Source organism: Amborella trichopoda, chromosome 12, assembly GCF_054954075.1.
Source record: "Amborella trichopoda isolate Santa Cruz 75 chromosome 12, AtrichopodaSantaCruz75HAP2 v2.0, whole genome shotgun sequence".
Taxonomy (NCBI): domain Eukaryota; kingdom Viridiplantae; phylum Streptophyta; class Magnoliopsida; order Amborellales; family Amborellaceae; genus Amborella; species Amborella trichopoda.
The window spans coordinates 2,339,383-2,362,599 of record NC_142347.1 but is presented as its reverse complement, the minus strand read 5'-3'; the positions used below and the strand labels follow the sequence as shown (position 1 = coordinate 2,362,599).

Below are 23,217 nucleotides of genomic sequence, written 5' to 3'. Positions count from 1 at the left end.
AGAGTCAAGAATGGATATACCAGACAAACAGATTCTTTATTCGTCCAACAATTGCATAAGTGTGCATCATTGCACACTCACACAAGGAAATATCCAAAGATTAATACATATGATAAAAGAAGTATTGTGCATTTCATGTTCGAAATTAGGTGAATAACAAAATGAAGATTCTAAGAAGATTTTCAAAATAGATTACCACGCATCATAGATATAAGACAAACAAACACATTTAATTTACCATACAAAATACACACCGATTTTTACTAAATTATTATGCATGGATACAAATTTGAAGGGAGAGTAACATAATCAATTAATTCAACAAGATTCACTTATTTATCATGGAGCATGAAATTGGATCAACCACTCACAGAGCCAATTTACAGACATTTCCCAAGGCATTTCACACTTGAAAAACCCTTTTCAGTATACAGCTATCACAATAATTTCTCCTAAGACCCATACAACAAACAGAAAAGAATGCCAAATAACATACAAAGAGGGTTTCTGGAGAAGCATCTTAAGACAAAGGTTTGGCTACAAAAGCTGGTGTATGTCAGAGCCAAAGTGCATTTCAAATGGTTTATCAATTCATAATGATGTTTCTCAGGTGTACACTTGAAGCCGTTGGATAAATATCTATGATCCCCAGAGCCTCACAATACGAACTGGATGTTAGATGGCCTCCATTCCTGCAGGTAGCCATTCAATCTCCACTTGCAAAATCTAATTACCCTAGAAAGAAGATATTCTATCTTCAAAAATATTTCATCAAACTCCAAAGGCATCTAAAGGAACTTTTTTTTTTGAGAATGTTAACTTTTGTATTAAGAGAAGAGAGTAAAGAGTATAAGAGCGGGAGACCCCAAACCCAACTGGAGTACAGAGTATAAGAGTGGGAGATCCCAACACAACTGGCCCTACACAAAAACTGAAAAACCTCATGGGTCCAAAAAATACATGCCTTTGAATGGGCTACCAAAATTCTTTTCACGTACAATTTTGGATAACAAGAGCAGAGTAAAAGAAAAGGAGTTGGGAGTGAACATCAAGCTCCAGCAGGCAAAAGTGAGGATGAGGAAGCTCCAGCTTTTGCAAGAGCATCAGCAACGGTGTTAGCTTCCCACTGCATATGTCTCCAAGAGACTTGTGAAGCTGCACAAAGAAAAGAGATCGCATCAAAAAGGTGTAGTAGTCTTCAAGGGCTAGGTGCTGCTCCAGAAGCCCACGATAAAACATTCCTGCTATCTCCTTCTATGATGAGAAAAGATTTCTAGGCTAGGTTGAAGGCTCTAAGGCCTTTAAGATATACGATGGCCTCAGCTGAAGTAGATTTTATGACACCGTTATGTTTGGAGTAGAGGAGCACTGTGTGCTCCTCCGAAATTCTAAATAGTCCCCCGACCCCTGCTGGTCTTGGGTTGCCCAGGGAGCAACCATCGAAGTTAAGTTCGATTTGTTCATGGCAGTGTTTTAAATGTGGGATGCGGCCCTGATGCAGTGGGGGGCCGATGCAGCAATACGGCTCGATGCGGCCTGGAGGCGGGTGCATCGCGATGATGCGGTCAATAAAAAATTATAAAAAATCTAAAAAAATAAGTTAATGCATGGAAAAAAATATGAAGGTGATATATGTGATAGTAGGTATTTTAGTTTAATGATTAACTTCAAAACTATTAGCTGTCGGAGATTCTGTATCCACTATCCCCTGATAGAAACTAGAAACTTGAAACCAGCTTCATAAAGCATTCAACAATCAACAACCATCAACACAAATTTGCACCATAAGCACAACTATAATTAAGCACAACCATCAACAACCATAAGTATAACTATAAGCACAAAATAATGATATTACAAAATACAAATCAAAAGTCAAGCTCAAGAAAAGTTAATAGTTAATAAATAATAACTTACTACAACCATCCATTTTGAGAGTCAATTTTGAAATTTGAACTTCATTTTTTTAAATATCAATCAGACAAGTCATCTTGAGAGTCGTCATGCGCATCATCAATATCATCCTCGACAGCCTCCATGTATTCTTCTTCATCGGTCTCCTTTGAATCAGCTTCCTCCTCGACCTCTGAAGCTAATGTGCGAGTGCGACTAGACCCAACAGCTCCTCTACTCCTTTGTGCTCTAGTGTTAGGTCGATCTTCTTCATTAACCCCTGTTGCTAGCTCGACATCAAGCCATGTAAGATCCTCACCCTCAAACACACGCTCTTGTCTTGAATCCACAGTCCACTCACTTATGGAATCACCATCAGCTTCATATAATTGAATAGGGTCGAGCTTCGTGCGATTTTCATACCTCTCCCTAAGCCGCTCGTTATACCGCACATAAACCAAATCATTCAACTTTTTCCGCTCCAACCTATTTCTTTTTTTTGTATGGAGCTGTGGTAGAAATTTGAAATCAGATAAATTAAATTTAGATTAGAAAATTAAAATTCAAGAAATAAGGATTAAGGAATAAGGAGTAAAGAACTTACATGCTCAAATGCACTCCAATTGCGCTCACAACCAGATGAGCTACATGTGAGATTCAACACTCGAATAGCGAGATGTTGTAGATTTGGTGTCTCACTTCCATATAATGCCCACCATGCAGCTGCATAATATTTTATAATTTAGAATATAGTTAAAAATTAAGGGTATAAAATAAACAATGGAACTATACATAAAGTAAGAGACAAGACAAATTATTTTTGGGCTTTTGGCCTTTACCTGGATATGTAGTGTCCCTATTTCGAGTGGCAATATCTCTCCCAAAGTTTCCCAAGGCTAACTTGAACTTAATCAATTCATGGCTCTGGATCTCATCCTGGATATCTTTTTCTGGCACCAACCTCTCCAGCACACCTAAGAACCCACCATTTATTACACGATCTGACTCAATGGATGGGTGCTTGTAGTGAAGAGATCGGTTTAGAAAATAACCGGCTGAATGGAGGTGCCTATGAAGCTGGGTATCCCATCTCCTATCAATAGTTTCAAGTATAGCCTCGCGCATATTTTCATCATCCTTTAAAACATCTTTTATTTCAGTTCTTGCCCTAGTCATTGCCTCATGTACGTAGCCCATGGCGGGCTTCGCATCACCATCAACCAGTCGAATCACTCTCACTAAAGGGCGAGCCACCTCTAATGCAATAATTATTTGACTCCAAAAAGATGTATTCAGAATAGTTTTTTCAGCCTTTCTCCCATCCTTATGCTTTGACCATTTGCTTTGACTCCATTGCTTTGAAGCAAACATGGTCCTCAAGGCACTTTTTTGCTTGGCTAGGCTTCGAAGAGTCAGAAATGACGTGGCAAGTCTAGTGATACCCGGTCTCACTAATTCTTTCTTCTTTGTAAAAGACCTCATCATGCTTAGGACTATGGTGTGATTGTAAATAAATCCAACAACAAACATAGCTTTTGAAATCACCCCACTAAATAAAGATGTTGTACCCATTTGCTTAAGCATAAGATTAACACAGTGAGCTGCGCAAGGTGTCCAAAACATATGCTTCCTTTTCAAAGTCAAGAAATGCCCAGCTGCAGCATAGTTGGCACCATTGTCAGTAATAATTTGTACCACATTTTGCTCCCTAACACAATCGACAATCTCATCCATCAAGCCAGATAAGTATATACCATCATGTGACTTGTCTGATGCATCAGTAGACTTGACCAAAAAAGTACCTGTTGGGCAATTAACCAAAAGATTAATGAATGCCCTTGATTTCCCATCGGACCGACCATCACACATAATAGTGGCCCTATATTTCTCCCACCCTTCTCTCTGAGAAATCAAAAGTTTATTCACATCAAATACAAGATCCTTCAACAAGGACTCCCTAACCTCATGTAGTGAAGGAGGAATAAGTCCTGAGCCATATTGCCCAATTGCCTGGACCAAACATGCAAAACTATCTAGAGTTATAGTATTAAAAGGAATGTCGGCCATGTACATCCACTTTGCAATCCACTTACATACCGACTTCCTTCGTTCTTTCTTATATTTATTGTCAATTGTGGTTTGTTTTTTTTCTTTCTCCTGAACCACAATTTCGGGGCTAGCAGTGAAAAAAGAATCCATTGGCCCCTTAGAGAGAGGTGTTCTTCTCTCAGCACTTCCACCAATATTTATAACCCTCTCTCTTGACGTTGGAGTATGAGTACCCCTTTGCCTCATAACAACTTCAGACATATCATCATCATCAACATCATCAAATAATTGCATATCATCAAGTAATTCCTTTCTTTTCTTTTCTTTTTTCTCTTTATCTTTTTTCAATCTATCCAAATATTCTATAATCTCCTTTTTTATATCATCTGTAGCTTGTGGGCATGCTCTTACATTCCCAGAAATTCCGGCTAAATGCTCTTTTTGTCAAAAAATATCACCCATATAAGTATTTCCACAGAGCAAGCATATCATACAATTTCTATCTTTCGGATTTTTTAGTTTAGCATATTTCCAAGCCGGATCCTTGTTACTAGAAGATTGGGAAGAAGACATTGCCCCAAAAATAAGTATAACAGTATTATTGTACAAGAATGAATAAAAAGTTACCGACTCTGTGAAGTAATGCTCGATTTCTTCACGGCCTCTGAAATCCCCAATTTCTTATCACAAATTCACCTTAACATCCCCAAATCAACAATCAAATGCATAAAATGAACATCCAAGTATCAAACAACCGCCGAATCGAAGATTTGGAAGAAAAAAAAATTTTCGCCAAATTTTTTTTTTCCTTTGATTTGATGCAGAAAAAGCCACAAAATTGGCTGGAATTCTTCGTTTAGGGGGTATAGTAACCCCCCAAACAGTTTCCCTAAACTTTGGAACTACAAAAAAACCATTTTGCCCCTCCCCGAGAGGCAAAATCGAAATTTTTTTTGCAGAAATAGATGCGGCGCAATGCGGTCTGATGCGGTGCAATCGGGATATGGCCATGATGCGGCCTGACGCGGCGCATATGCAGCCACATCTGTCAAAAGCGCATATGCGCCAGTACGCGATGCGAATGCGAGCACATCCTACATGATGCGGCCGCATATGCGGCGATGCGGCCGCATTTTAAAACACTGGTTCATGGTTGCGAGGTCACCAAAGGGAGGAGCAAGGAATTCTTGTGCGGCGTCAAGAGATGAGGGCCAGCCAGCTTTGGTAGAAGTCCGAGTGAGAGGCATTCTTAAAGAACTTACTATTCTTGGCCCAGCAAATAATGGAGGATCTTAGGATGTTGATTAGGGAGTCAAGAGTTTTTATCTTTCCTTGGAAGATTCTACAATCTCTCAGCCCAGAAGGTCCAAATAAGGCCAGACACTGCTGTTCTTCAAGGGAGTAGCCGTGGTTCGGGCAACGGGGGGAGAAAAGCTGCTGAAAAGTATGAGGGATGGATGGAGGGGTAACCCACTACCAACCGAAGAGGCTTAAGATCTCAGTCCAAAGGGCCTGAGCAAGGGGGCAATGAAGGAAGAAAAGAGGGTTTGATTCCTCGTCGTTGAGACACATAATGCATCGGTTTGGGAGTTGAATGCCTCTCCATTGCAATTAATCCACTGTTAGGGTTCTTTCCGAGCACACTAGCCACGTGAACCATCTAATCTTAGGAGGAGAGAGGTTTGACCAGGCACAAGAGGAGAGGGAAGGGGAAAGGAAGATGGCTTGAGCCAGTATCACCCTATAGAAAGATGAGACTGTGAAAATCCCCAAGGGCGTGGGAGCCCAGATTAAAGCGTCTTGGCCCTAGCTAGGAAGGACGAGAGAGTGAAGCAAGGAAGAGATGGCAAGGACGTCGGCTTCCTCATGCTCCATCGACGATCTTCTAAACCTGGGGATCCATACTCTGGTACCCCCATGGTGCTCCGCAACTATAGCATCTCGGTTGGAGGCAGGAGGTAAAGATTTTGGAAGCTTTCCCTAAGCGGGGAATGGCCTATCCAAAGGTCCGACCAGACCTGATGCCAGCTCTGGCGCGAAACAGTGAGTGGGTCTTAAAATAGAGCAAGAAACCGGTTAATTGCTTTCCAAATTCCCGAGGAATTGCTGAGCCCACCCTCTCGGTTTGCCAAGCGGAGGCTGGGATGCGATATTTTGACGTAAGGACCTCTCTCCAAAGGTGGATCTCCTGGGTGGCAAAGCACCACCACCATTTTCCTAATAGGGCAAAGTGGTAGAGCTTAAGCCTATGGATACCCAAGCCACCAGCTCAAATGGGCCTACAGACTTTGTCCTAGGAGATCAGGTGGAACTTCCGACCACCATCCTGGACCAAAGGAACTGCTTCATGAGATGTTCTAAACGGGTAAGGACCAAGGCAGGCATAAGGAAAAAGGACACTTGGAAAATTGGGATATTAGAGAGGGTCGCGTTTATTAGGGTCATGCGACCCACAGGAGAGAGGAACCTGCCCTTTCAGGCTGCAAGTCGCCAATCAAAATTATCAATCAGATGGCTCCAAAGGCCATGTTTCAGCTTCCCTAGACAAAGGGGAAGACCTAGGTACGTCGGGGGCTACCAGAAGTTCCACAGATTGGCTATTCAAGGCAACACCCAATATCGAGGATTTGGCCATGTTAACTAGGAAGCCCATAGCCATTTCAAAACACTTACAAGAAAACCCGCAAGGTGTCGACCTGCTGGGTCGAGGCTTCACAGAAAAGGAGCATGTCATCCGCGTATTGCAGATGGGAAATCACAGGCCCATGGGCTCCAGCATCTGAAGTAACATAAGTACAACTTTTCAAACAACCCCCCCCCCCCCCCCCTATGAAGTTATGCTACTGCTATTTTGGACAAAACTATAAATTGCAAAAAGAATAACAACGCTTTAGTGAATTTTTATAATTGATATGGTGAGCACTAAAAGATCAAGAAACTCAGGTCATTGGGCCAAGCAGCCTGGGCCTAACTTGACAGGGAACAGGGTTTCTAGTTTCGGACACGAGCTGGCTCAATCCCAACAAATCAGGTCTGATTGGTAATAGGGCCAGGCCTGGGCCTGACAATTTAGGTTGAACCCCTAATGAGTATGTCTTATACTTCGTAGAATCTGAAAATATGATGATTTGGGTTTGGGCTTGATTGATAGGGGGTCTGGTATCCAACCCAAACCGCAACAGTATCCTAGAGGCCCCAAACCCCTCTCCTCTCTTTTTGGGTCACCAAGGAATCTGCGCGCCTGCCCAGCCAACTAGTTGGCCAGGACCCCTGGCCACCTAGGTGGCCAAATCTGAGTTTTTTTAACACTGGTAATCACTCTCGAACCTGGGGCATGGGGTCTAGAAAAAGGCAGAGAAAAATAATACGAGGTTCTAGATGCCAGTAGAGATGGATACTATTGGCCTTGAGACTGGTTGTTTGCCATGTAGAGAAGCTTTAGTTTCTATCCAGAAATAAAAAGTTATTGGGGATATCCATTCTTCCAGTTCTAATGGAGCTCCTGAACTAGAGATCAGAATGCCTCCAATTCTAGTTGTGCTCTCAAACAGGTTATTAGACTAATGAGGCAATCAGCTACATAATATCTTAGAAAAAGAGATGCTAAAGCTAAGGATTTATGTTAGAGAAGTGAAGGTCACATTCTCGCCCTAGTGCTGGTAATGGATTGGATTTTCCATAACCCAAATAGAAGTTTTCTATTGTTCAAAAAAACAACGCAACCAAAAAGACACTAAAAAGGGCAAGAAAGCAAATAATCAGTATAAAATGGAAAGCAATATTATAACCTTTGCTTGCGTCAAGATATGTGACTGACTGATACATAGAAGACTAACAGAGAAGCACGTACCTCCCAATCTGTGCAGACTGGAAGCAAACGCTTTAAGTTACTGCACTGCACTGCAAATACAGCTGTCTCGTACCTCCCACCATCCTGCTCGGCAATTTTCTGCACAATTGGTAAAGTTTACAAGAAATATACAGGAATCAGAACTCCATGGATGCAATTGGGCATCAATAAGAATCAAATTGTGTACTAGATATATAAAATTACTTAACTATCATGTCAATTATAATTTAAAACTGCATTAGCAGACATTCAGAGGGGAAAAAACATTGTAAACGCTGCCATGGTCAAGGGAAACAAAGCTCTGAGTCGAGATCCTCGAGACAGAAAGCAGACATTCAGAGGCGCTAAGCTCAGTTAGATATGATAGCAGCCAAATAATAAGCAAGAACGCGTAGACCAACCTAAGTAAATACAAAGAACAACACCAAAGAAATGTTTCAGCAGGAGAACAAGAAATGCATTCTTTTTTATTTTTATTCTGGAAATAGCAAGAAATGCATTGCCAGTTGAATAAAAGCAAATCATTTACAAGCAAGTTGCGCCACTATCTGATTCCATCAAATAAAAATCTCAACTGCTAGGACTTTAAAGGTTTTGGTTTTAAGAGCAACAATGAAATTCATCATGCTTTTTTAAAGTGAACTGCTGATGAAAATCTCAATTTCTACCTCTGCAGCAGAGAAGCAAGCCCATTTCCAAAGTCGCCGCTGAAATCCAATTACCATCTCCAGCTCAACAGCTTGCAGTGCTCTATTTTTTCCGGGCTTCACCAATGCTTCGACAGATGGGAAGGAGTCTAGACCACCAAAGGGACATAAAGTTGCTGCTCTCCAAGGCTTCAGAAAAAGAAAACAACAAAAAGCACACAAATAATTTAATAAGATTTACTGATGATAAGGCCCAAAATCCTGGAAGTTGGATCGATAAACAATAAACCACATACCTGACCAGCAGAACGGCAAAGGTCACATGCCTCCTCTACTCTTCCTGCCCTCAGCAGAAGCCAAATATCTTCCAGAAGAGCTTCATCTTGTTTCTATCCAGTATAGTATTTTCAGTTAACAGCCAAATCAAACAACAGTTATCCAAAGCAACTTTGCAACTATCATAAATGCAACCCATCCAGAAAAGGACATGGAACAATAATAAAATTGAGGGTGTTAAACCAGATTGGAATCTGATAACAAAGAGTATTCATAGAAACAGTTAGGGAGACTGTAATGGAACATAGTACAGTTATTCTACCACCCATAGGCATTTACATACAGGACCCAATGGCTCTTATCTAAGTCTTCTATAGTGGCTCATTTTTTAAGTCTATATACCGAAGAAATATACATTAAGTTGATCGAAAGAGTCCATGTAACCAGAGAAGATTAAGCAAATCGGGAGGGGAAAGAGAATAATAGAACAAGAGATAAATATATACAGAGAGAGGAAAGGTCGCATAATGACAAGGAGGAACTGGGGAGCAAGTACAAACATATCAAAATCCAAAGGGAGACTTCGATGGTAATCTTTGGGCTTCCAACCACAATATGTTCACTGGGTTTTCGGTGGCTAGTTTTCTTCGCAACTAGGTGAACCTTATTCAACTAACCCCTCACCGCAACCCAAGAGTTTCGTACTGGATTCCCCCCCCAGGCCTAGAAGGCGCGGGAGGAGTCTTCCGTGACCATAACGGTGAAATCCTTCTCAGAACACCTTGGTCACAAACACTCACAGTTCGCAGAGACCATGGCCCCGTTGATGGGAACCAAGAAATTTAACCCTTCCTGGGGCCCACGGTTGCACATAGAGGGAGATGCCAAAAAAGTTATATCCTGGGCTGCTAGAAAGGCCCCTCCTCCTTGGTACCTAGCACGCATTTTTGACGAAATTGAGCATACTTGCAGGGGTATAAACATCTCATGGACGCATATTTGGAGGACGTCCAACAACTTCACAGATCGTCTCGCCAAGGAACCAGCCTTCTACACACGTCTAGATGCACACAACAGGGAGATCTATATCGTTAGCACAGCGGGGAGGCCACCTCTTTCTAGATTGTAGTCTTCTATCTCGTAATGGGCAGTTTATATAAGCCCTTATCTTTTGCCTCACTGGTAATGTTAGAGCCAGTCTTTGTCCTTAGTGGTGGAAGGAGATGCTAAAAACACTATCTTGGGCAGCAAGCACAACCGATCCTCCTTGGTACCTATCTAGGATATTTTATGAGATTTATCACCTATGCAGGGATACCAATGTCTGCTGGAGGCATACATGGCGGACGTCGAAAAGAATCCGCCGACCTCCTAGCTAAAGATGGTGTGCGGCGACGACCACAAATGGAAGACAATGAATGGTCCATCTCCTTTTTTGCACTGGACCAGAGAGGTCTCTAGGACTCTTTTTTTCCTTTGACTTCTTGTAAAAGGGCGTGCCTATAAGCCCAATTTTTTGTATACAGTCTCCCCAAAAGTATATAGTTTGTATAGGGGTTATGGCTTAATTTTTTACCGAGATACCCGTCTCGAGGGTAATCTCGAATATCTCTTTCCTCAATCTTTTGTATTCCTTCTTGTTATAGCAATACAAAGTCAACATTATCCAAAAAATGTTAGAGCCAGTCTTCTAGAACAGGTCACTCCCTAGTGACCAATTTTCAGTTGAGAGACCCGGTATGTGGGTTACCTCGACCCTTACTTTTGTAAAACTCTTATTATTATAATATTTACCGTTAACTTTCTCAAAAAAAAAAGAAAAAATAGACTGTTATTAAAGCCCCCACCCTGCTCCTTCCTTGGTGAGTTTACAGACCTGTTTGTCATATGGTTGGACAATCCATAAACATAATGAAAAGTACATTGGTAAAATCAGTCAATATTAGGATCTCCTCCATATTAACAACCCATTCCTTGGACACCTATCCACAATGTTTTGCTTTTAAAGCTAAAGATTATGAAACATACTTCATTCCATAAAGCAGGACTAGGAAGGCACAGGAAGACAACAGATTCCAATAAGCCAGGTATTCAGCAATACAAACATATTTAGACAAATAATCACAACATACAGCATATTACACTCCTAAATAGACAACTTTGTCCATGCACATATGTGCTTACTATAAGAGATCGATCTGTAAACCCTCATAAAAGATAGTTATGATTCTTGGATTAGATATTTATTAAACAAACCTCTGAACAACGTCTTTCAATAGGAATGAGACCTAAAGACACATAATAAGCTATGTTAAAATATGCTCTTACACATACATAATGAGAACTCTGTCCTTACACATGCATCCAGCATGTACAATGTATAGCACATCGCAAAATATCATCATCTCAAACTCTATCATAAGTGGTTAAAATTTTTTGTGTCCTCTAAGAGCTGTAGGAGAAAGATGGTCTGCCTTTAATAAACAAATTTGTCGACTGTTGTTCTATCCTTACACAGACAAAGCCTCAATTAGGTAAGGCACAAATAAATGTCACAGAGAAGAACCAGAATCAAAGCTATCATGTTAAAAAGTGGCAAAGAAAGAAACTCTGCCATAGTGATAGATATCACAGCAGCAACATGCCCCTCCCTCTTCCAATAAAGATATCATGGAAGGAATACCCAGTGCTAGAGTAGACATCATGGTTTAAGATAACCAGCCCAATAACACCAATGAGTCTGAGGAGGAAAATGATTACATCATAGCCCAATGAAAAAATAGACACATAATGAGGAAGTATTAGGGAAACAAACAGGGCACATGCGGTAAAAATGCCTGACAATTAATAGAAAACTCAGAATAACTTCAGCAGATACAGGGAAATGATATGGGCAATGTGTTGAAGAATGAACAGGAAATGTTCCACAAAAATTCCCAAACATGATTTAACCTGTTTCTCAAGAGATAAGTTTCCTATTTATAACAGGTTTCCCAACAGTTTTACTAACAACCATGCTAAAAGCAAAGCATTCAAACATTCTCTCTGATAATTGTACTAGACTTCTAGCCATGGAAGGTAAAGCAGGAAAGACTAAACAGACAGAATCACAAAGGTCCTTTGAAGGACCAAGTGACATTGGGCCCAAAATGCTGCATAAGCTTCTCCTAGGCCACAATATCCAGGGTGCTTCAGAGCCCTCATCCCGCTGTCCATCATTCATCCATCACTTACCCATGTCCATAATATAACATTTCCCAATAACAATTTGACAGGAAAATATTTTCAGCTTGTGACAACAAGTACAAATAATTTGAGTAGCCACAGTTTCTTGGTTCACCACCTTGGCGGAGGACCAAAAGTAGATTTTCCACATAATCAAATTTCGTAAAAATCTGTAGACCAATTTTCAGAATGGTGGTTCATCTCTTCAGAAATACCAAAAAGACCCTTTCCGAAGTACCTAGAATACCCGAATTATTATTGGAGCTCCAAGACCTCATCATGTCTAGCATAAAGAGGTGTTCACAGTATTGAGTTTAAGATAATGTTTTCAACCTATAGAGCTTGTTAATTTCACAACTCGTACATAAGATAAATATGGATCATGTGCATGGATGCTTAATCCAAATCAATGATAAGTACAGTCCCAAAACCAAATGAATTTAAGAATGCCGTAAAATACCAGATTAAATGATATGAATATGAAATAAGAAGCATCATTTCAGTACACACACATAACTATGTTAAACACTATCAATTTTAGGGATCACTTTTATGCCTTGCTGCTTTTCCAAGCATTTTCTATGCAATGACCAGCAAAAGTTCAATTCTAGTGTTTTGTTTTTTATAATGTTAACTTTTGTATTGCTGAAGAGAGGATAGTACAGTATAAAGTTTTTTCAGGAGATCCCCCTAGATGGGACTCCCGGTACAAAAAATCAGTAGCCCCTGCACAGTAATTGGATTATAAGATTTCCCCCTTAACAAAAAACGAGGCTAGGACAGGGCTTATAACAGTGACCCTCCACCTAGAGGAGTACAGTGACAAAGTAAAAAAGAAAGATCCAAAATACAACTTAGAGGTTCACTGGTTCAAAACAAAAAAGAACGTGAATCCAGCTTGAGCCGACAGGTCCTGTCTTCTAGCGCCCTCCTTCGCCAGCCTATCCGCGATATCGTTGGAGGTCCTCCAGGTATGCAGCCATGAGACGTCCATAGCCCTGCAAATTTGTTGCACCTCATCAAACACTTGGGTCAAGTGCCAAGGTGGATCACACGTCCTACTAGCCCAAGAAATTACATTCCATGAGTCACCTTCCACTATCAAACTTGGGACCCAAGAAGGGTTGAATTTTTTTAGAGCAAGGAAAAGGGCTAAGGATTCTGCACGGTGCGAGTCCTTGAAGCGAAGGAATTCGGAGAAGGTGAGGAGGATATTGCCTTTAAAGTCTCGGAAGACTCCTCCTGCCCTTGCTGGACTAGGATTCCCCAAGGAACACCCATCAAAATTAAGTGTGATGCTGCCTTGAGTTGGTCGTAACCAGTTGCTTGGCCTACTAGCCCTCGCTGGTTGGTGATGGAGGATATTTCCCCATTGGGAGAGGAAGAGAGTTCCTGAAATTCCGGCGAAGAAGTGAAAGTTGGACGTCCAAAACGTAACCAGGGTGGTTACCTTCTAGAAAAGAGTCGGAGTTGAGATCCTCGTACCACGAAAAATTATGGAATTTCTTTCCAGCCACACTAACCAGATGGTGGCAGCTAAGGTCGCCTTCCACAGGATTCTTCCTGCCTTAGGCCAACTTGATTCAAAGTTGTGGGTTAAGAGGGCGTTTACTAAGGGTGGGGTAAACCACTGTGTGCCAAACAACTGTAAGACCCTGCCCCATAGATCAGAAGAGAAGTCACAGTGCAGGAATATGTGGGAATTTGTTTCCTCCGCACGTTCACACCTATTAGGAATGGGGACCCCTCTTCTTTGTAGGTGATCAACAGTGAGGGCTTTTTGTGAAAAGGCGAGTCAGTTAAAGGTCTAGACTTTTGGTGATGCTATAGTGGACCAAATTCTAGAGAACTTTCGGTGGTGGGAGGGTGGGAGGAGAGATTTTTGTAGAGTGAAGCCACTGAGAACTTGCCCGAGGGGGTTAAGGTCCAAATAATTTTATCTCTTCCTTGGGAAAGGAAGAAGAGATTGTGAAGGGAGTTCAGCAGTCGCTGGAAATCAGAAGTTTCCTCTTCATTTAGGTTCCTTCGAAAGGAAGGATTCCAGACTCTACGATCTCCTACGAGGCTGAGTTGGGCAATGGAGGAATCCTGGTTACTTGAAAGAGAGAATAGGGTCAAAAAGGCCTCACACAATGGGGTAGACCCTAACCAAATATCTTGCCAAAATTTAACTCTCGAACCTTCTATCGCGTAGAACAGAATGTATCTCTTGAAAGAGGGCAGCACTGATAAAAGAGACTTCCAGGCTCCCGACGAGTTATGGTTTTGGGCTCTTCCTGGCAGCCAGTTTTGTAAAGAATCTTGTACTTGTGTTTCACAATTTGTGCCCAAAGGGTATTTGGCTAAGTGGCTAAACGCCACCACCACTTCCCAAGCAGGGCCAAATTGTGTTTGCAAAGTACCTTTATTCCAAAGCCTCTCTTCTCTTTTGGTTGGCAGACCTTGTCCCAGGCAACAAGGTGGTATTTCCTCTTGTCTTCCTGCCCAGACCAAAGGAAGTTCCTCACGAGTTGATTCAACCGGTTCGCCAACTGGGCAGGCATATGGAAAAGGGACATGAGGTAGATTGGGGAGTTTGCTATGGTAGCTTTTATCAAGGTAGTTCTTCCTGCGAAGGAAAGATATCTACCCTTCCAACCAGTCAAGCGTCGATCAACCTTGTCTAGGACAGGGGACCAAAGCTATTTTATGGGCTTACCAACTCCCAAGGGGAGGCCGAGGTAGGTAGTAGGCAGATTCTGTACTTTACATTCCCATGCTGGAATGAGATCTCTAATTTCACAAGGTGACAAAGCCACCCCCAGCATGCTTGATTTTTCCATATTAATCTTGAACCCAGTAGCTGATTTGAAGCAGATGAGGAAAGTTTTAAGGGTATTTGCGTTAGCAATGGTAGCATCTATGAAGACCAAGGTGTTATCCATGTACTGTAGGTGGGAGACTATGGGCCCCATTCTACTAGTTTTGAAGCCCGTAAGGAGTCCAGCTTAGTAGACCCGGGAAAAAGATCGACTAAAGACTTCAGCAACTATGACGAAGAGGAAGGGAGAGAGAGGGTCTCCTTGTCTCAAACCCCTCGAGGAGGGGAAGTAGCCGATAGGGGAACCATTTAGGAGAATGGAAACGTGCGGGTTAGAATAACAACCACTCATCCACTTCCTCCATTTTTCCCCAAAACCCATTCTGACCAAAGTCCCATTAAGGACAGACCATTCTACATGGTCGTATGCCTTTTCCCAGTCTATTTTAAAGATGAGACCAGGTTGTTTAGAGCGATGTCTCGAATGGACACATTCATGTGCTGCTAAGGCCCCATCCAGGATTTGTCTGCCTTTGATAAAGGCAGATTGTGGATTAGAGATAATGGAAGGCAGGACATGTTGCAGCCTTGACGCTAGAACCTTGGCCAGGATCTTGTAGGAGGAATTGAGGAGGCTGATAGGCCGAAAGTCTTTGATTTCCTCAGCTCCTTCCTTTTTGGGGACCAGGGCAAGGTAGGTGGCATTCATTGCTTTGTTTAAAAGGCCCCTGTGGAAGAATTCCTCAAAGAATTTCTTGAAGTCTTGGCGTACTATGTTCCAGAACTCCTTGAAGGGGGCAATCGGGAAGCCATCAGGGCCAGGGGCCTTGTCGCTTGCTAGAGCTTTAATCGCAATGAGGATCTCTTGTTCAGAGAAAGGTCGCTCTAACCAAGTTGCTTAGGCTTCGGTGAGCGTTAGAAAGTCTAAGGTCGAGAATCTGGGTCTAGGTTCAGGGGGGGTGAACATAAGTTCTGAAAGTATAGAAGAATGGCTTGTTGAATTTCACCAGGAAGGGTGAGGTAAGAGTTGTTAACTGTCACCATCGTAATAACATTGTCTCTACTTCGACAATTGGCTATCCGATGACGAAAACCTGTATTGTGGTCCCTTGCTTTCAACCACGAAACTCTCGATCTCTAAAACCAATAGATTTCTTCTTTCTTTAAAACAAGCAAGTACTCCAACTTAGTCTTGGACCTAAGGTTCAGTTCTGAAGCTCCTAAGGGTCTGGTTTCTTTGATGCCATCAAGGTTCTTGATTGTTTCCAGTAAGGAAGACTTTAATTGCATAAAATTCTCAGAAGTGGTTCTACTCCAGGATTTGAAAGCCCCTTTTGAGGAACTGAATTTTCCTCTGAAGGACAAATCCCACTCTCCCCGAAACCTGGGAGTCGAAGGAACTCCACCAAGATTGGACTAGAGCTGGTAAGTCTTTCTCTAGGAGCCAATGAAGTTCAAATCTAAAGGGACGGAGACCCCTATTTACAGCATTTGTGTCAAGCAGGATGGGACAGTGGTCCAAGGTAAGTTTGGGTAAGGCCATAGATAGCGATCTAGGGAAATGTTCCTCCCAATTTGCCGAGATCAGGAATCTATCAAGTTTAGAGATGGGGGGGTTGGAGCTGTGGTTAGACCCAGTAAATTTGCAGCCTTGGAGGGGGATATCAATAAGCTCATTATGGCTGATAAAGTCTGAGAAGTCCCTCATTTCTGGGGAGATTGAGGACGAGGAATTCCTCTCATGGGACCAGCAGACGACGTTAAAGGCACCTCCCACACACCAAATGGGGTGAGGAAGGTAGGCAATGTGGTCCAATTTTGCCCAAAATCTTTGTCTGATGGTATTGGAATTCGGGCCATAGACCGCCAAAAATTTCCATGAGACGCCATCAGTGATATTAAAAAGAAGGAGGGTAATTGAGAATTCCCCAGTGAATTGCGAGATAAGAGATAGGTCTGATGCGTCCGAAACCACCCAAATACCTCCTGAGGCCCAAAATGACGGCCGGGAGACCCACTGCCATGTTCTCCTACCCCAGACCTGATGGATAAGCTGTAGGTCAAGGTCTAGTAGTTTGGTTTCTAGGAGAGCTAGAATGGTTGGGGAGAGTTTATGGGTAAAGGCTCTGACCGCGTCTTTCTTAGAGGCTTGTCCTAGACCTCTGATGTTCCGGGTCAGCACTTTCATTTGAGGAGAGTGAGAGCTGGGGAGGAGGACAGTCCTGGGGACCTCCTAGCGCGTCTAGGAGAGGGAGAGGGAGAGGGAGGACAAACATCCAAAACTTTTCCAGGGAAGGGAAGGGAAGAAAACAGGTTACAAAGCTCTCTTTGTCCTCTGAGTCTCACTTGTATCCTGCTTTCAGCGTTCACCGTGATAAATCTATGTGCGGGTCCTTCTGGTCCAACGTACTCAATTCCCATTATCCTGAACATAGTTCTCATCCTATCTTCCACTAGGTTAGCCCTGTCTTCAAAATGTTTTGCTTCCTTTTCAACTCCTTGAGGCCTAGGTTCTTCTGGGATAACAAAGGAGGAGTTAAGAGGCTGGGCCAACGGGTATAGGTCAGAGGGAAGGGTCAGAAGAGGTGGGGAAGGGCTAGGGTTAATAGGAGACGACAAGGCCAGCATAGGAGCTGAGGTATCATTCTCAGAGAAGGGAGGGTGATCATTGGGAGTATTCAAAGGGGGAGAAAGAAAGGAGTTACCGACTGGGAGGTTCTCAAGAATATGAGCAGTTGGGTCGGAGGGAGAGTCCGAAGAAGGAGGAGGGAGATGGTAGGAATAAAGTAAGGAACTGGTGAAACTGGACAGAAGTGTAGGAGGAGATAAGGTAAGGTGATTCAAGGGACCAAGCAAAGTGGATTGTTTGGGCCCTCTGGATATGAACGAGGTGGGGGGTGAAGGAGAGGTGAGGAGCAAGGAGTTCTACAACTGTTGCAGTGTCAGGAGGGTAGGGGTCCAGCGATTGGGAGATGACGATGCCAATTGGAAGGAAGTTGTTGTTCATCTTCAGGATGGTGGAGGGCTTAAGGCCCACAGGGGAGGGGAAGTCTAGGTTAAAAGGGAAGAAAGAGAGAGAGAGAGAGGGAACAAGGAAGGGGAAGACTCTGCACCATCACTGGAGCGGTGGAGGAGAGAGGGACAGGGTGAGAAAAAGGCAAAGATACAGTGGCAGGCGGAGGCGAGGAGGACTCAGAAGGATAATGGGAACTTATAGGAAGTTGCTCCGGTGAAAGTATATCAGGCGTAGTTGGCAGGGCTTTCTTGAACGAAAACTGGAGGGGGGCCAGCTAGTAGGACGATTGCATGCCAAAAAGATTGGGTAAAGGGCCCGAAGAGGGGGGAAGAGAGGGAGATAGGACAGGGTTAGGCAGGTCAGCCTCGAGCACGCCACCAGAGGGTAGAGGGCCTCGAAGGGAGCCAGGGTTAGGTGAGAAGTCAGGGTTTCCCTAAGGTGACCCCTGGGGAGGAGAGGATGAGGGGGTTGTTAGTGGCAGGGACAGCTGGAAGGCCTCGAGCTGCTCCCTCTGCCATAAAGAGTCCTCTGCTGCCAGGTGGTAGGAGTCAGGCGGCTGGGGCGCCTGAGGCAGGCGCGTGTGAACCGATGCATGTAGCGGTTGTAAGGGGTTAGGGGGGAAAGTAGGACACGTGGCCTTCACAGGAGAAGAGAGAGATGTCGGGGGAGAGGGAAAGTCAAAAGGTAAGGGGGGAAAATGGTCGGGTAGAAGGGGAGGCCCGGCGTCAAGCAAGAGAGAAGATGGGGGAGGGAGGGATGAAGGCCGGGTTTGTCGCCCCAGCCCGAGACGTTTAGAGGCTAGGAGTCCTCTACAACCTCCATCCCCTAGCGTTGGTTCAGTTCACCTGCATCGCCCGAATCTACCATTGGACCCGAAGGCCTCAGCGATTCTTGCACAAGAACAGGGGGGGAAGGTGAGTCAGAACGAGTCAGGCCTTCCGCTGGGTCCCCTACCAGTGCCGAGAAGGAGTTCCTTGCCAAATTCTGGGTGGGCTGCACCGAAGGGCGAGGGCACCAAGTTTGCCGTTGTGATGATTCAGAGGGTCTCCGACAAGGCCTCAAATGAGAAACCTTCTTCCTTGTCACCACCTTCCATTGCCGGGGTGAGGTAACCGGAGAGGTATTCCGGTGAGGTTGGTGTAGGAAATCAAGAGAGGGGGGAGAGGCAGAGGACCAAGAGATCGAAACAGGGTAAATATTCGTTGATATCCAACCAAACCTTTTGCGGCATCTTCGTGGGATCCAACACTTTGATTAGTAGGCGAATAGAGCCTAAGGGCAAGGTTTCAAGCGAGATCCAGTGGACAGAGACTAGGTTACCACAAGCTGCAACTATTCTCTTGAACGTTACAGGGGACCAAGCATGAAGCGGAATGTGGTGTAGGGTAATCCACACCCTCTGCTTCCTGGAGGAGTTTTCTTTAAGCGACCAACGACGGAGAGAGCGAGGGGTTCCTTTGAAAGAACTATTGATAAAGGCATAGTTAGCTTGGTTCTGAGAGGGGAAAGAGAACAGATAGTCTCCGTTAGAGAGCCGTCTACAGAAAAGATTGGGCTCCACCCACAGGCTTCTGGCCCACCTCTCAATCCCTTTCGAGTCATCACGTCCCAAGTGAAAAGTACCGACCAGGGATGCCGAGAGTTTCCAGGCTAGTTTCTCAGTCTCCTCTAGTTCAGTGATAATACAGAATGGTAAGAATGGAGAGGCCAGAGAAGACGCGGAAGAAGAGGATGAAACCTGTAGCTTCACCGGTGGGACCGTAGGGGGGGAAGAAGCAACACGAGCATAGGACAGAGCGAGAGACGGTGGTGGAGGCGTAGGTGGAAGCAAAGGAGTCTTAGGGCGAAGGCTGTGGTGGTAGGTTATAGGGTATAAGGCATAGATTTCACTCCAGGTGGAAAGATGGTGACGAGGTTTACTTTCCGAAATTTTTTTTGGCACCAGATAACTTTTCATTGACTTGGATTGTGAGAAATGTTGCCCTTCCAATTGGTTAAGAAATCAAATATTGAGAAGTGCTTGATGAGCTTATAATAAAGACACCATGAAAATGGCCAGTGTTAACAAAAACAACCAGCAAAAAGGTGAACGGTCCATGGAAGAAAACATTTCTCTTAGCCGGTCAGCAAAGAAATTCTAACATAAACATAACAGAGACAGGAAAAATAAATTAAATAGAAAAAATTTCTCAAAAACCATACTTCATCCATAGATATTTAGAGCAGTGCTGGCTCTGTGCTTTTCCTTTTCCAATTGAAAGCTAGGAAAAGGTCCTTTACTTTACATCAACAAAAAACTTCCAGAGGTTTATATCGTAGTCAATGTGCATCAAAAAGGACAATTCTAATTTTTCCAACATAACATGTCACCATTTGTACAGTAGAAAAACATGAACGCAGGCATATAAATCCAAATCAATACTTTATCTTCTAGAACTGGATGAGCTTGTTCACGCGTTGGAGCGTCAAAATCCAAGTGCTGGATAATGGAGGTATCAGTGGGGCCTTTCTTCAAAAGCCGCTGGGTTCGATGCCATACACCAGAGTGGTGAAGATAAGATCCAACATGCCATCCCCGAACCTGCAAATAAAAACAATCCATGAAAAGATAGCATGTAAGATTATATTGAAAAATCAACTATAAAAGAAGAAATCAATCATAAACTCAATTAGAATAAGAGGATCCATAGAAAACATACAAGAGGTCAGTAAGAAAATGTCTGTGCCCAACTAGAAGAAACTAATGAAAATGTTAAATGTTTTACTTTGTTAAAAAATCAATGAAAGGAAAGTATTGTGTTGAACAGAAATAGTACAATCAGAGTTTCAAAATTTGCAAACCTTTAAATGTAAGCACAGACCAAGGTATTAAGATACATTACAACCCATTATAATGGCCAAGGATACCATTATAATGGGTGTAATGGAAGTTAACGTCAAGGGTACCCCATTATTCTGCAATATTTTCTGTAGCAGCCAATGCTCGTTTGCATTATGACTATCATAATAGCCATGATAACATTTTTTAAACCTTAGTATCACCATTTGGAGAATCTCTTTTCCTAATAAATGTATTGCCACCTAGATTAGTTGGGCTAGGATCATGACATAACTCACAGCATTAATACTTAAGAATAGCCTAGAACATAGTTACATCAGTGTAATTCCTTCATCCTGTGAATAGCCTTTTTCAGAAACCCCTTTAGTGGGCAAACCCACTCCAGAACCGTGGTTGCACGCTGCAAGAGTGGATCTTCCATGGGGACATGATCCCCATTTGATAGGATCATCGTCCCATAACCCATGGGATTATGTGTGTGTGTGTGTAGAGAGAGAAAGAAGAAAAGGCGAAGTGGGAGTGAGAAAGATGATAAAAGCAGAAAAAAAGAGATAAATGAGAGTAAGTCGGTACAGAGAGAGGTGATTCACAAAAGGAGGTACGAGAAAATCCCCTAATGATGGGATGTGTGTAGTATGTCCCACACTCCACACATCCCTATTATTAAGGAATTTCCATTAAAACAGGAAATATGGCTAAATACATAACATTCCCAATATAATAATGAGATATATACTAATGTCATCCCATGAGAATCCCTATAATGTTGTTTTTAAAGATGAAGCTTCCTCATAGGAACCAAACGCTTTATATTCTATTTCACTTTTCATAGAAAATCACTCCACCAATAAACCCTACAATGAATTACTTGAGACTCAACAGTTATAAATATTAAAACTCAAGTTAATAGCTCATTGAGTAGAATTATAGCTCATGCATTGTGATACATGGAATGCGAATCACATAGATATGGACAATGAACCATCAAAAATAGATCACAGATTAGAGTTTTGTAAGGATGAACATTCATATTGTGGATTAAAGAGTAGGTTAATAACTCTATTATCATGGAATATGGACAGTGGGGCATAGATTCAACTTATATTGCAGGTTCTTAACTATGGATTGAGGACATTGGTACATATATTGGGTGTAAGTTTATTGAAGCACAAGTGATGTACCACTATCATATACTGTGGATCACAATACAGGTATTCAACTTTAGAGAAGCAGCAGGTTGAGTACTTTCTTTCTTTCTTTATAGAATATGTAACAATATAAATTTATGAACAATATCTTTGAATTTATCTTTCTATATTTGTGAACAATATATTTTTATATACTCATTTCTGCCTGGAATCTGGTGCTTCTTTTTTTTTTTGATAACGGTGACTATATATTAACTATTGATAAATATTTACAGAAGGTCCTCAGACGATGTGAGAGAGGCAGCTGAGAGTCTGGGTGCTCCATTAACAAAAGAATGTTTCAGTATAAACACAAAAAAAGAATCATCTAAGTGATGAAGATTTCTTTTGACAAAAAAGTTTACTTTTAGAAACAGAGAGTAGGGGGCTGCCAGGAGGGACATATAGAGGAAATGAAGATTACTAGAGAAGGGAGGAAAAACAGGACAGAGCAACTCATGATGGAAAGGAAGAAAAGAAATAGGCTTTCGAAACGGGCACCCCATAAGTCGGGAGTGAAATACAGAGCAGGCAGCCCGCAACTCAAGTGTGCAAATTGAGAAAAGAGGGCACAAAACTTGCCTACCAAAAACCAAGACTCCAGAAAACTGATTGGAGAGCTAGGGGAGGGGAGAGCAGGAAGACAAAGCAAAATATGTTTTCAAAACACACAAAAAACTCTTAACTACTAATTTGTTCAATTTCCATATGTAATGCATGGTAAGTTGTCAAGGTCATCTTAGAGAATCCACTTTTTTTTTTTACCAAAAATGATCTTTACTAGCTCACAATGGCATGCATAGCATCCTAGACAAATCCGTGACCCCTGTTCAAGGGAATCTTCAAGATCCTCCAAGATGGGAGAGTTTGAACCATGTGGTTTTCTAGTCTAATTTTCGGTGCCTCCATTTTATAAAAAGGACATTATTTTCTAGAGAAAGACAAGAGTCCCATAATGGCAAGAAATATATACCCTCTTCTCCAAATCGAGAACTTTAGAAGCACGATCTTCAAGCCATTGAACAATTCGAAGGCACAACTGAGCTGTGTGGTTCATAAGAACAAAGTTGCAAGCCTCTTGATGTGAAGTCGAAGGAGACTGTCAAGGATATATGTCCAAAAGTCATGACAAGCCAAAAAACAGTTCTAAAAAAGCAGAAGACAATCAATTGTTATTGAGAGGGACGTTACCATTATAAGACTACCTGGAATCTCATCATTCCCTGCATGATGACAAATAAACTACCTCAAATTAGAGGCCATAAAAAGCATGTGTTCTTACTTAACATCTTCTATATGAGAACAAAGCATTTACCTCTAAATAGCTTTTCCCAAAGTATATCTTTATACATTGCAAACAATAGCAAAACTACTTTTTATAGGGTTTTGAACAATGAGAGGACAACAGCCTTCATCCCCCAAATAAAATATCCTT

The 23,217-nt window shown here is 42.5% G+C and overlaps 1 protein-coding gene across 21 annotated transcripts in view; it reads right to left on the bottom strand.

Moving 5' to 3' along the window:
* LOC18433750 (nuclear pore complex protein) overlaps window positions 1–23,217 on the bottom strand; it is a 72,703-nt gene that overhangs the window by 24,787 nt on the left and 24,699 nt on the right. For 13 of the 21 annotated variants that reach the window (XR_016046096.1, XR_016046095.1, XR_016046097.1 and 10 more), the window contains 6 exons: window positions 22,974–23,005; window positions 22,756–22,881; window positions 20,179–20,337; window positions 8,736–8,828; window positions 8,461–8,628; window positions 7,793–7,891 (listed from right to left, as the gene is read on the bottom strand). Coding sequence is in view for 18 of the 21 variants with exons in the window: in XM_006843831.4 (XP_006843894.2) it covers window positions 7,793–7,891; window positions 8,461–8,628; window positions 8,736–8,828; window positions 20,179–20,337; window positions 22,756–22,881; window positions 22,974–23,005 (677 nt within the window). In the remaining 3 variants the exon portion in view is untranslated. Of the gene's footprint in view, window positions 1–1,917; window positions 2,403–2,497; window positions 2,617–7,792; window positions 7,892–8,460; window positions 8,629–8,735; window positions 8,829–20,178; window positions 20,338–22,755; window positions 22,882–22,973; window positions 23,006–23,217 lie in introns of those variants that run through there. The other 8 variants (XM_020666856.2, XM_088854104.1, XM_088854101.1 and 5 more) reach the window with 2 other exon arrangements.